The sequence below is a fragment of the Lagenorhynchus albirostris genome, chromosome 10, assembly GCF_949774975.1.
Source record: "Lagenorhynchus albirostris chromosome 10, mLagAlb1.1, whole genome shotgun sequence".
In the NCBI taxonomy this organism is placed as follows: domain Eukaryota; kingdom Metazoa; phylum Chordata; class Mammalia; order Artiodactyla; family Delphinidae; genus Lagenorhynchus; species Lagenorhynchus albirostris.
Window position 1 is genome coordinate 61,966,843 of NC_083104.1, and position 12,994 is coordinate 61,979,836.

The 12,994-nt window shown below is 38.3% G+C and overlaps 1 protein-coding gene across 2 annotated transcripts in view; it reads right to left on the reverse strand.

Annotated features, from left to right (window-relative positions):
* Nucleotides 1-12,994, reverse strand: part of FAM83B (family with sequence similarity 83 member B) — an 84,840-nt gene that overhangs the window by 7,183 nt on the left and 64,663 nt on the right. For both annotated transcript variants that reach the window (XM_060162522.1, XM_060162521.1), the window contains 2 exons: nucleotides 8,557-8,721; nucleotides 7,744-7,868 (listed from right to left, as the gene is read on the reverse strand). In XM_060162522.1, coding sequence (XP_060018505.1) covers nucleotides 7,744-7,868; nucleotides 8,557-8,706 — 275 coding nt within the window. In that variant the 5' untranslated portion in view covers nucleotides 8,707-8,721. The remainder of the gene's footprint in view (nucleotides 1-7,743; nucleotides 7,869-8,556; nucleotides 8,722-12,994) is intronic.

Consider the following 12,994-nt stretch of genomic DNA (forward strand, 5'->3'; position numbering starts at 1 on the left):
AGTGTATATATGTCCATGCCACTCTCTCACTTTGTCACAGCTTACCCTACCCCCTCCCTGTATCCTCAAGGGCATTCTCTAGTAGGTCTGTGTCTTTATTCCCGTCTTACCCATAGGTTCTTCATGACATTTTTTCTTTTTTCTTAGATTCCATATATATGTGTTAGCATACGGTATTTGTCTTTCTCTTTCTGACTTACTTCACTCTGTATGACAGACTCTAGGTCCATCCAAATCACTACAAATAAATCAATTTCGTTTCTTTTTATGGCTGAATAATATTCCATTGTATATATGTGCCACATCTTCTTTACCCATTCATCTGATGATGGACACTTAGGTTGTTTCCATCTCTTGGCTATTGTAAATAGAGCTTCAATGAACATTTTGGTACATGACACTTTTTGAATTATGGTTTTCTCAGGGTATATGCTCAGTAGTGGGATTGCTGGGTCATATGGTAGTTCTATTTGTAGTTTTTTTAAGGAACCTCCATATTGTTCTCCATAGTGGCTGTACCAATTCACATTCCCACCAGCAGTGCAAGAGTGTTCCGTTTTCTCCACACCCTCTCCAGCATTTATTGTTTCTAGATTTTTTGATGATGGCCATTCTGACTGGTGTGAGATGATATCTCATTGTAGTTTTGATTTGCATTTCTCTAATGATTAATGATATTGAGCATTCTTTCATGTGTTTGTTGGCAATCTGTATATCTTTGGAGAAATGTCTATTTAGGTTTTCTGCCCATTTTTGGATTAGGTTGTTTGTATTTTTTGTTATTGAGCTGCATGAGCGGCTTGTAAATTTTGGAGATTAATCCTTTGTCAGTTGCCTCATTTGCAAATATTTTCTCCCATTCTGAGGGTTGTCTTTTGGTCTTGTTTATGGTTTCCTTTGCTGTGCAAAAGCTTTGAGGTTTCATTAGATCCCATTTGTTTATTTTTATTTCCATTTCTCTAGGAAGTGGGTTAAAAAGGATCTTGTGATTTATGTCACAGAGTGTTCTGCCTATGTTTTCCTCTAAGAGTTTGATAGTTTCTGGCCTTATATTTAAGTTTTTTAATCCATTTTGAGCTTATTTTTGGGTATGGGGTTAGGGAGTGTTCTAATCTCATACTTTTACATCTACCTGTCCAGTTTTCCCAGCACCACTTATTGAAGAGGCTGTCCTTTCTCCACTGTACATTCCTGCCTCCTTGATCAAAGATAAGGTGACCATATGTGTGTGGGTTTATCTCTGGGCTTTCTATCCTGTTCCATAGATCTATCTTTCTGGTTTTTTGCCAGTACCATGCTGTCTTGATTACTGTAGCTTTGTAGTATAGTCTGAAGTCAGGGAGCCTGATTCCTCCAGCTCTGTTTTTCGTTCTAAAGATTGCTTTGGCTATTCGGGTTCTTATGTGTTTCGATACAAATTGTGAAATTTTTTGTTGTATTTTGGTGAAAATGCCAGTGTTAGTTTGATAGGGATTGCATTGAATCCGTGGATTGCTTTGGATAGTATAGTCATTTTCACAACGTTGATTCTTCCAATCCAAGAGCATGGTCTACCTCCCCATCTATTTGTATCATCTTTAATTTCTTTCAGCAGTGTCTTATAATTTTCTGCATACAGGTCTTTTGTCTCCTTCAGTAGGTTTATTCCTAAATATTTTATTCTTTTTGTTGCAGTGGTAAATGGGAGTGTTTTCTTGATTTCACTTTCAGATTTTTCATCATTAGTGTATAGGAATGCCAGAGACTTCTGTGCATTAATTTTGTATCCTGCTACTCTACCAAATTCATTGATTAGCTCTAGTAGTTTTCTGGTAGCATCTTTAGGATTCTCTATGTATAGTAGTATCATGTCATCTGCAAACAGTGACAGCTTTACTTCTTCTTTTCCGATTTGGATTCCTTTTATTTCTTTTTCTTCTCTGATTGCTGTGGCTAAAACTTCCACAACTATGTTAAATAAGAATGGTGAGTGTGGGCAAACTTTTCTTGTTCCTGATCTTAGTGGAAATGCTTGCAGTTTTTCACCACTGAGGACGATGTTGGCTGTGGGTTTGTCATATATGGCCTTTATTATGTTGAGGAAAGTTCCCTCTATGCCTACTTTCTGGAGGGTTTTTATCATAAATAGGTGCTGAATTTTGTCGAAAGCTTTCTCTGCATCTATTGAGATGATCATATGGTTTTTCTCCTTCAATTTGTTAATATGGTGTATCACTTTGATTGATTTGCATATATTGAAGAATCCTTGCATTCCTGGAATAAATCCCACTTGATCATGGTGTATGATCCTTTTAATGTGCTGTTGGATTCTGTTTGCTAGTATTTTGTTGAGGATTTTTGCATCTATGTTCATCAGTGATATTGGCCTGTAGTTTTCTTTCTTTGTGACATCCTTGTGTGATTTTGATATCAGGGTATGGTGGCCTCGAAGAATGAGTTTGGGAGTGATCCTCCCTCTGCTATATCTTGGAAGAGTTTGAGAAGGGTAGGTGTTAGCTTTTCTCTTAATGTTTGATAGAATTCGCCTGTGAAGCCATCTGGTCCTGGGCTTTTGTTTGTTGGAAGATTTTTAATCACAGTTTCAATTTCAGTGCTTGTGATTGTTCCGTTCATATTTTCTATTTCTTCCTGATTCAGTCTTGGCAGGTTGTGCATTTCTAAGAATTTGTCCATTTCTTCTAGGTTGTCCATTTTATTGGCATAGAGGTGCTTGTACTAATCTCTCATGATCTTCTGTATTTCTGCAGTGTCAGGTGTTACTTCTTCTTCATTTCTAACACAATTGATTTGAGTCTTTACCCTTTTTTTCTTGATGAGTCTGGCTAATGGTTTATCAATTTTGTTTATCTTCTCAAAGAATCATCTTTTAGTTTTATTGATCTTTGCTATCATTTCCTTCATGTCTTTTTCATTTATTTCTGATCTGATTTTTATGATTTCTTTCCTTCTGCTAACTTTGGGGTTTTTTTTTTTTGTTGTTGTTCTTCTTTCTCTAATTGCTTTAGGTGCAAGGTTAGGTTGTTTATTCAAGATGTGTCCTGTTTCTTAAGGTAGGACTGTATTGCTATAAACTTCCCTCTTAGAACTGCTTTTGCTGCATCCCATAGGTTTTGGGTCGTCGTGTCTACATTGTCATTTGTTTCTAGGTACTTTTTGATTTCCTCTTTGATTTCTTCAGTGATCACTTCGTTATTAAGTAGTGTATTGTTTAGCCTCCATATGTTTGTATTTTTCACAGATCTTTTCCTGTAATTGGTATCTAGTCTCATAGCGTTGTGGTTGGAAAAGATACTTGATACAATTTCAGTCTTCTTAAATTTACCAAGGCTTGATTTGTGACCCAAGATATGATGTATCCTGGAGAATGTTCTATGAGCACTTGAGAAAAATGAGTATTCTGTTGTTTTTGGATGGAATGTCCTAAAAATATCAATTAAGTCCATCTTGTTTAATGTATCATTTAAAGCTTGTGTTTCCTTATTTATTTTCATTTTGGATGATTTGTCCATTGGTGAAAGTGGGGTGTTAAAGTCCCCTACTATGAATGTGTTACTGTCAATTTCCCCTTTTATGGCTGTTAGTAGTTGCCTGATGTATTGAGGTGCCCCTACATCCGGTGCATAAATATTTACAATTGTTATATCTTCTTCTTGGATCGATCCCTTGATCATTAGTAGTGTCCTTCTTTGTGTCTTCTAGTAGTCTTTATTTTAAAGTCTATTTTGTCTGATATGAGAATTACTACTCCAGCTTTCTTTTGGTTTCCATTTGCATGGAATATCTTTTTCCATCCCCTTACTTTCAGTCTGTATGTGTCTCTAGGTCTGAAGTGGGTCTCTTGTAGACAGCATATATATGGTTCTTGTTTCTGTATCCATTCATCCAGTCTGTGTCTTTTGGTGGGAGCATTTAATCCATTTACATTTAAGGTAATTATCGATATGTATGTTCCTATTCCCATTTTCTAAATTGTTTTGGATTTGTTATTGTAGCCCTTTTCCTTCTCTTGTGTTTCTTGCCTGGAGAAGATCCTTTAGCATTTGTTGTAAAGCTGGTTTTGTGGTGCTGAACTCTCTCAGCTTTTGCTTGTCTGTAAAGGTTTAATTTCTCTATCAAATCTGAATGCAATCCTTGCTGGGTAAACTTGGTTGTAGGTTTTTCTCCTTCATCACTTTAAATATGTCCTGCCAGTCCCTCTGGGTTGCAGAGTTTTTGCTGAAAGATCAGCTCTTAACCTTATGGGGATTCCCGTGTGTGTTATTTGTTGGTTTTCCCTTGCTGCTTTTAATATGTTTTCTTTGTATTTAATTTTTGACAGTTTGATTAATATGTGTCTTGGCATGTTTCTCTTTGGATTTATCCTGTATGGGACTCTGTGTGTTTCCTGGACTTGATTAAATATTTCCTTTCCCATATTAGGGAAGTTTCCATCTATAATCTCTTCAAATATTTTCTCATTCCCTTTCTTTTTCTCTTCTTCTTCTGGAACCCCTATAATTCAAATGTTGGTGTGTTTAATGTTGTTCCAGAGGTCTCTGAGACTGTCCTCAGTTCTCTTCATTCTTTTTTCTTTATTCTGTTCTGCAGTAGTCATTTCCACTATTTTATCTTCCAGGTCACTTATCCATTCTTCTGCTTCAGTTATTCTGCCATTGATCCCTTCCAGAGTATTTTTTAATTTCATTTTTTGTGTTGTTCATCATTGCTTGTTTCATCTTTAGTTCTTCTAGGTCCTTGTTAAATGTTTCTTGCATTTTCTCTGTTGTATTTCCAAGATTTTGGATCATCTTTAGTATCATTATTATGAATTCTTTCTCAGGTAGACTGCCTATTTCCTCTTCATTTCTTAGGTCTGGTGGGTTTTTATCTTGCTCCTTCATCTGCTGTGTGTTTTTCTGTCTTCTCATTTTGCTTATCTTACTGTGTTTGGGGTCTCCTTTTTGCAGGCTGCAGGTTCGTAGTTTCCATTGTTTTTGGGTGTCTGTCCCCACTGGCTAAATTTGGGTCAGTGGGTTGTGTAGGCTTCCTGGTGGAGGGGACTAGTGCCTGTGTTGTGGTGGATGAGGCTGGATCTTGTCTTTCTGGTGGCCAGGTCCATGTCTAGTGGTGTGTTTTGGGGTGTCTGTGGACTTATCATGATTTTAGGCAGCCCTCTGCTAATGGGTGGGTTTGTGTTCCTGTCTTGCTAGTTTTTTGGCATAGGGTGTCCAGCACTGTAGCTTGCTGGTCATTGAGTGAAGCTGAGTGCTGGTATTGAGATGGAGATCTCTGGGAGATTTTTGCTGTTTGATATTACATGGAGCTGGGAGGTCTCTTGTGGATCAGTGTCCTGAAGTTGGCTCTCCCACCTCAGAGGCACAGCACTGACTCCTGGCTGCAGCACCAAGAGCCTTTCATCCACACGGCTCAGAATAAAAGGGAGAAAAAGTAGAAAGAAAGAAGAAAGAAAGAAAGAAAGAAAGAAAGAAAGAAAGAAAGAAAGAAATTAGAGGATAAAATAAAATAAAGTAAGATAAAGTTATTAAAATAAAAAATACTTATTAAGAAAAACTTTTTTTAAAAATTAGAAAACAAACAAACAAACAAAAAACCCAATGGATAGAACTCTAGGATAAATGGTGAAAGGAAAGCTATACAGACACAATGTCACACAGAAGCGTACGCATACACACTCACAAAAAGGGGAAAAGGTGAAAAAATAATAAATCTTGCTCTCAAAGTCCACCTCCTCAATTCGGGATGATTCGTTGTCTATTCATGTATTCCACAGATGCAGGGTACATCAAGTTGATTGTGGAGCTTTAATCCGCTGCTTCTGAGGCCGCTGGGAAAGATTTCCCTTTCTCTTCTTTGTTCGCACAGCTCCCGGGTTTCAGCTTTGGATTTGGCCTCGCCTCTGCATGTAGGTCGCCGGCCGGCGTCTGTTTTTCACTCGGACAGGATGGGGTTAAAGGAGCCGTTGATTCGGTGCCTCTGGCTCACTCAGGCCGGGTGGAGGGAGGGGTACGATGCGGGGCGAGCCTGCGGCGTCAGAGGCCAGGGGGACGTTGCACCAGCCTGAGGCACGCCGTGCGTTCTCCCGTGTAAGTTGTACCTGGATCCCGGGACCCTGGTTGTGGCGGGCTGCACAGCCTCCCCGGAAGGGGTGTGTGGATAGTGACCTGTGCTCGCACACAGGTTTCCTGGTGGTGGCAGCAGCAGCCTTAGCGTCTCATGCCCATCTCTGGGGTCCGCACTCTTAGCCATGGCTCGCGCCCGTCTCTGGAGTTCCTTTAAGCATTGTTCTTAATCGCCTCTCCTCACGCACCAGGAAACAAAGAGGGAAGTAAAAGTCTCTTGCCTCTTTGGCATGTCCAGACATTTTCCCGGACTCCCTCCCGGCTAGCTGTGGTGCACTAACCCCTTCAGGCTGTGTTCATGCCGCCAGTCCTCTCCCTGTGCTCCAACGGAAGCCCAAGCCTCAGCTCCCAGCCCCGCCCGCCCCAGTGCGTGAGCAGACAAGTCTTGGGCCGTTGGGTGCCGGTTGGCACCGATCCTCTGTGCGGGAACCTCTCTGCTTTACCCTCCGCACCCCTGTTACTGTGCCCTCCTCCGTGGCTCCGAAGCTTCCCCCCTCCACCATCCGCAGTCTCTGCGAAGGGGCTTCTAGTGCGTGGAAACATTTCCTGCTTCACAGCTCCCTCCCACTGGTGTAGGTCCTGTCCCTGTTCTTTTGTCTCTGTTTATTCTTTTTCTTTTGCCCTACCCTGGTACGTGGGGACTTTCTTGCCTTTTGGGAGGTCTGAGGTCTTCTGCCAGCGTTCAGGATGTGTTCTGTAGGAGTTGTTCCATGTGTAGATGTATTTCTGATGTATCTGTGGGGAGGAAGGTGATCTCCGAGTCTTACTCTTCCGCCATCTTCCCCCTCTCCAGTTCACGTGTTTTTGGTGTTTTTATCTGCCTATTGATGTAGCCTTACTGTGTTATCCCATTCAGGACCAATGCCTGGAATTTATAAGGGAGTTTGAAGGCAGCACTTAAACTCTGGAATCAGCTGGACCTAAACTGGGTTGCCAGACCTGAACTGTATTTTGGCCCTTAACTGTGATGTTTTGGGCAAGTCACTGAACCTTCTAGAACTTCCATTTCATCATTTATCAAATGTAGATAAAAACAACTGCCTTGCAGAGAAGTTTTAAGGACTGTGAGTGAAACATAAGAGCCAAGCTAGAATAGAAGTAGATATATTCCAGCAGTGGTACCCTAGAAAGATGCCAGAGAGTAGATCTGGGGCTGAAAAACCTTGCCTAGTGTCTACCATGGCATTTTTACAGCCAGACTCTTCAATGATTTTTCAGTAGTCCTATGATGACAACATGATAATCATTAGAGTCTCAATAATACTAAAATAAGAGCAATCCATTAGGCAGGTTCTTCAATGTGATAGCTTCTATTTTTATGAACAATTATTATGATTCATACTGTTTTCATAAGGAACAAAAACACTTTTAGCATATAGAGCTTTAGGAAACCTGAGATATAAGTCAATGCTCTCATTTTGGGGAGGAAGAACTTGAAGCCCAAGGAAGTTATGTGACTTGCACAATGACTTCACAGCCAGAACTGAAATTCAAGTTTCCAAGCTTTTCATGCAAGGGTTCTTCTTTTATTTTTAAGAAATAACTAAACAGATTACATTAAAACTTTAAACTTATAAATTCTGTAAATGATTGATAATACTGGAGGTAAACACAATGATCTTACCTGTAGGAACCATACATAACTTTCTGGCAGTCAATTAACAAAAATTTTTGTTCCATTTTTCCATGAAATTTTGCTCCTGTTTTGGAAAGATAATCTTGGCCTTTTACTGTCCGCACTCGAATATTCTAGAATTGCATGTAAATATAAAGTAAAAATTATGGCTAGAAAGGGGATATCTTGAAAAGTAAAATATGTCATCGTAAAAACTTAGTAACCAAAAAAGTACACATGAAATAATTTTTTAAAACATATAACAACAAAAACAAATATAGTGAAAAGCACATTTTAAAACACCACCCAAAAAAGAAGGAACATGGTCACTTAAAATAATATATTTTAACATAACTTACATCATTTACACAGGATGGTTCTATAAGTCACTTAGGGTCCTACTGCAAGAGCCCCTTTCAGGTTATAGTAGCATGATAACAAAATAACTAAGAGTAAAATCCACCTGTCTTTTAATAAGTCAAACATCACTGAAAACACTATGCTAAATGATTGTGACAAGCAATATCTGCTGAATGAAAGATTATCACTCATGCCAGTCATTTCAAGGTTGTAAATTAATTATGACTGGCAGCAAAGTTAACTCAAAAGCTTAAGTGCCCCACGATCAAGAAAAGCACCCTATAAAACCATCACGAAGATGGTGAAGTCACAGTCTGAAGAGTACAAGGGACCCCTTCTGTGGTCAGCATCTTAAATATATGGTGTACATTTAGAGTAATATAACTTAACATGCCTTACATTCAATGACTGAGATAAAGATAAAATAGTTGAAGAAAACAAAACAAAGCATGAAATATTTACTCTGAGACGTTGAACTTGACAGCCCTGTTTCTCAGTCATACTTAGGAAATGACTGAAGTTTGACTCATCAAGCAGAATGTAGACAGATATCCCTCGAGTTGATGCCTCCACTATTTCTTTGAAAATGTCCACGTCTGTAAATATATCCATCACTAAAGCAATGACCTGTTAAAGATAAGAATATGAAACAATTTTAGATACCCAATAGAGAAAGATCTAGAAATTGCTTGCTTTCAGGAAAAACTGGACAAAATAGAAAATAGTTCAATGCATAATAAATATATATATATATATATATACGTATATATAAATGTATACACAAATATTTTTGCAGTTTTCTAAAATAGAAGATAGAAAAGTATATTGAAAATAAACAAACTATATACATATTTGTAACACTAAGTAATTTCATACTAGCTTTAAGTCAAAGGGAATCTTCATTTCAGTAGAATGTTGAGTGAAGGGCAGATCCAAATCATGGCAATCTAGGTTGCCTGTAGGGTGAATGGAGGGGACATTAGAGGGACAGATAGAGGGTAGAAATTGGTGCTACAGTTTTCATGGGAAATATTTCAAGGGAAAAGCAAGATTTCTGTAACTAGTTAAGAATAAAAGTATTGGAGAACTAGGACAGAGAAAAAAAATCTTCTAGAAATAGAAATATAGCTAAGAAAGGACCAAAGATAAGAAAGGGGATAAGAAGACTTGAAGACCAGAAAATTAAATACATATGCTTAAAATTAGCTTAGCAGACAGAACAAGTAAAAGAAAACAAAATGGACAAAAAGATATGATTAAAAAGGTAAATGCAGAGAGAAATATCCTAAGGAACAGGCCCCTAAAATGGAGAGAGTCCAAGTTAACTGTTGGAAACAGAACCATTATTCCCTTTGAGAAGCAGCAGGAGTGAAATGATGCTGAAAGAAAGGGAAATCATTTGACTGACTATATGCCAGATGAGAAGGACAGAATCCCTGCCCTTTGTGAAGCTTACAAAGTGGGGGAAGAAACCACAAGCAATACAGAGAAGAGGTAAATTATGTGATAAGCTATAAGATGATGTTTTTTGGGAAAAAATTAGAGCAGGATAAGGGGAAATCACAGTTCCCTGGAAATTGAGAAGTAGGGGTTTGGGGTTTTCAGGGTAAGCCTCTCTGAGAAAATGTCCTTTGAGGAAGTCCTCAAGATGGATATCCTGAGGAAGCATGTCCCAGGCAGGGGGACCCAGCAATGCAAAGGTCCTATATCAGGTTCAAGAAACTGAAAGGGCAGAAATGAAACAAGAAAGGGAGAAACTAATCACAACACCTTGAAGGCATTAAAAAGCCTTCAGTGGTTTTTCCTGAATAAGAGTGTAAGCTGTTGAGGGTTATTATTGAAGTAATAATATGGTCTCATTTATGTTAGAAAAGGATTTTTCAGGCTTTTCTTTGTTTAAGAACAGACTTTAAGGCTGGAAGGCAGGGTGGAAGCAGGGAGGCCAGTTAGAACTATTGGAGCAATTCCAGTGGGAGGTGATGGTGGCCAGGACCAGACAGTCCTGGTACCAGCCACTATCAGTGATGAGGAGAAATCGTCAGCGCTGGATATTTTGAGCCAAAAGGACTTCTAGATGGACTGAATATGGGATGTGGGAGAAAGAGGGGGAAAAAGAGGATGATTCTAAGATTTTTCAGCTCACCAACCTGAAGGACAGAGCTGAGATAGGGGAGGGTACAGCTACACTAAATTTTAGGTAAAAAACTGAAAAGGCAAGTTAAGTTTGAGGGACTTGGATATTCAAGTGGAATACTGAGTAGGGAGGTCTAGGCCAGAGCTGTCAACTGGGTGTTGTAGTGTAGAGATGACAATTAAATCCAAGTCATCCAGGGAGACTGGATGAATAGTTAGGAGATCTAGTACAAGAGGGGCTAGCAAAGGAAGTCTAAAAGAAGGGACATCCTGAGAGGCAAGTTAAGACAGGGTATCAAGAAGGGTGTCCTCAAGAGTGTCATACCCTACTGCAAGGCCAAGTAACATGAGGATTAAGCATTCATCGGATTTAGTAATATACAGGTAATTGATGACTTCACAGTGTAGTTTTAGTGGAGTGGTGAGAGCAAAAGCTTTCTTGGGAGGGGTTTAATAGGGTTTGAGAGGACAAAGTATATTAAAAGAGCCTAGGAGTGCTATATAGAATGCTAACTTTAAACGACAGTTATAAACACACTTATTTATCCTCCTTGTGTAAACTTTCCCTGCAACCTTTATGTGTATTGTCTTTATCAATCTTTGTGGTTTTCCAAACTGGTGTACAGTCAGTATAATTATTAGAAAGCAGACTTCTTTTTAATTAAACATATTTCATTACAATAATTAGTCTGTGTACTCATTAAGTAGAATTATCTATCATTTTCTTCTAAACACTGGATTTGTTTCACAGCCTCAAACTGTCTCAGGGATCCTCCCACACCAAGTATTTATTAACCTCAGATACTGAAAGTTATCTGCAGGTATAGGTAACTCTTTTTGAGTAATCTGACTACAATGAGAAGCAGAAAAATAGAGCAGTAGCTGTGGGTAAAGCTGGGTCAAGAGAAGTTGTATTTTTTGTTTTGTTTTAAGGTGAGAGAAATAACAGCAGGTCTGTGTGCTAATGAAATGCTCCAGTAAAGAGTAAAAATCAGTGATGCAAGAGATGGTGGGAGGTGGGATGGGGAAACAAGGGATTTCTGGAGGAAGACCTTTGAGCAGGAAATAAAAGACAGGATCTAGTGCAAAAAATAATTAGAGCACAGGGAATAAGGATCTTCAAAAGATCATTGTACTACCAAGCCAGAAGGCTAGGTACAAGGTGCAGGTGCTGGTGGAAGTACAGATGTGGTGGAGGGGCTATGGATGTTCTCCTCTGAATAAAGCCACTTTCTCAGTGAAATGGGAGGCAAGGTCTTCAACTGAGAAGACCTTGGATTATGGAAGACACGTTAGCGGTATGAGGAAAGGCGGTTAAGTAGTCAGCTAGGAGGGTAGAAGAGGGAACGGACTACAGAATATAGTGTGACTGCAGAGTGGCATTAAGGACCCACCAAGTCATAAATTTAAAATCAGACCAGTCAATGTGGTTGAGAGCTATTCTCTCTCACCAAGGAACAAAAATTGTCAAGAAATGAGAAGGAAAGAAATGCCCTGGGAATAGACACATGGCAACAACAGCTAGGATAATATACTGGATACATTGCAAGTATGTTAGAACATGAAGAAGGTCATGGATAATATATTATTTAATCCAATAAGATGTTAGAACAAAATACTGGGCCATGTTCAATTTATACAAGATGATGACGTTCTTTAAGCTACCAGTGAAATATACTTCAATCAGATTTTCTTTAGGAAGAACAATTTCAATCACTCTAATGGCCTCATGTGATCCTTTCCTTATAAATGGTATGATGTGGCAGGAGAAGCGAGAAGCTAGTTAGAATAGCCTCACCTGTATCTTGTGCATATTCTCTATAAAATAGAACATGTGAAAAACTTTCAGTCACATCCACAATTATTAATGAATGCATTTATATACAATAATGAGTGATGTGATAGTGTATGGACATTGAGGTAAAGAAATGAAAATGTCCATTTTATAAACTTATTTTACAAAATAACTTTTAAAAACATATGTCTGGAGCAGTCTAGCACTATTTTTTTTTTAACTAGAAAGGAATTTTTTAAAATAAAGAAACATTATTATACTACATGGTATTCTTTGTAAAAAAATAATCAGTATATCTAAAGAATTTATTTTTAATTTGTCTGATAGTCTCCTGTAACAAATTACTTGAGACTTTGGAAATGAACAAAAACTCTTGACCAGATAAATAAAGGGTTTTGTTTCTAAAAAGTAATTGAAGTCACTCAGTCAATGGAAGATTCTAGCACATAAAAGGTAGAACAAATGACAGTCCCTCTTGTATGACAGATAATGCAATGCATCAGGATCTGGGAGACCAGATTACACATCTTTGACAAATTTATGTGATGTCAATGGAGTCAGGTACCTTATCAGGATTTCTGGTTCCCAGCACCCAGTAGATATCTTGAAAACTTATATAAAGTCTACAGAAAATTTCAGCTGTGCCAAGAAAGGCAAAATAAAATGTAGCCTTTTTTTTTTAATTTAATGGTGGGTTACATTCATGGAAAGGAATGATAACTAGAAATGAGGTATGCCAAACCTGATCTGAAGGTGTTACACTCCCAGCTAGTTAACTAAATCACACTGTGCTGTAGAAATAACCACAATGACTATATATAATGAAATAAAAATGATATACCTGATTAGTACAAGGCTTTTCAAAAGGTATATTAATTGATTTCATAAGTCAATACAGAAACCAGTTACATTAAATGGCATTCATTAAACTACCATGTTATATAATTTTAAACTTCTTCTCTTGCTTCTTCA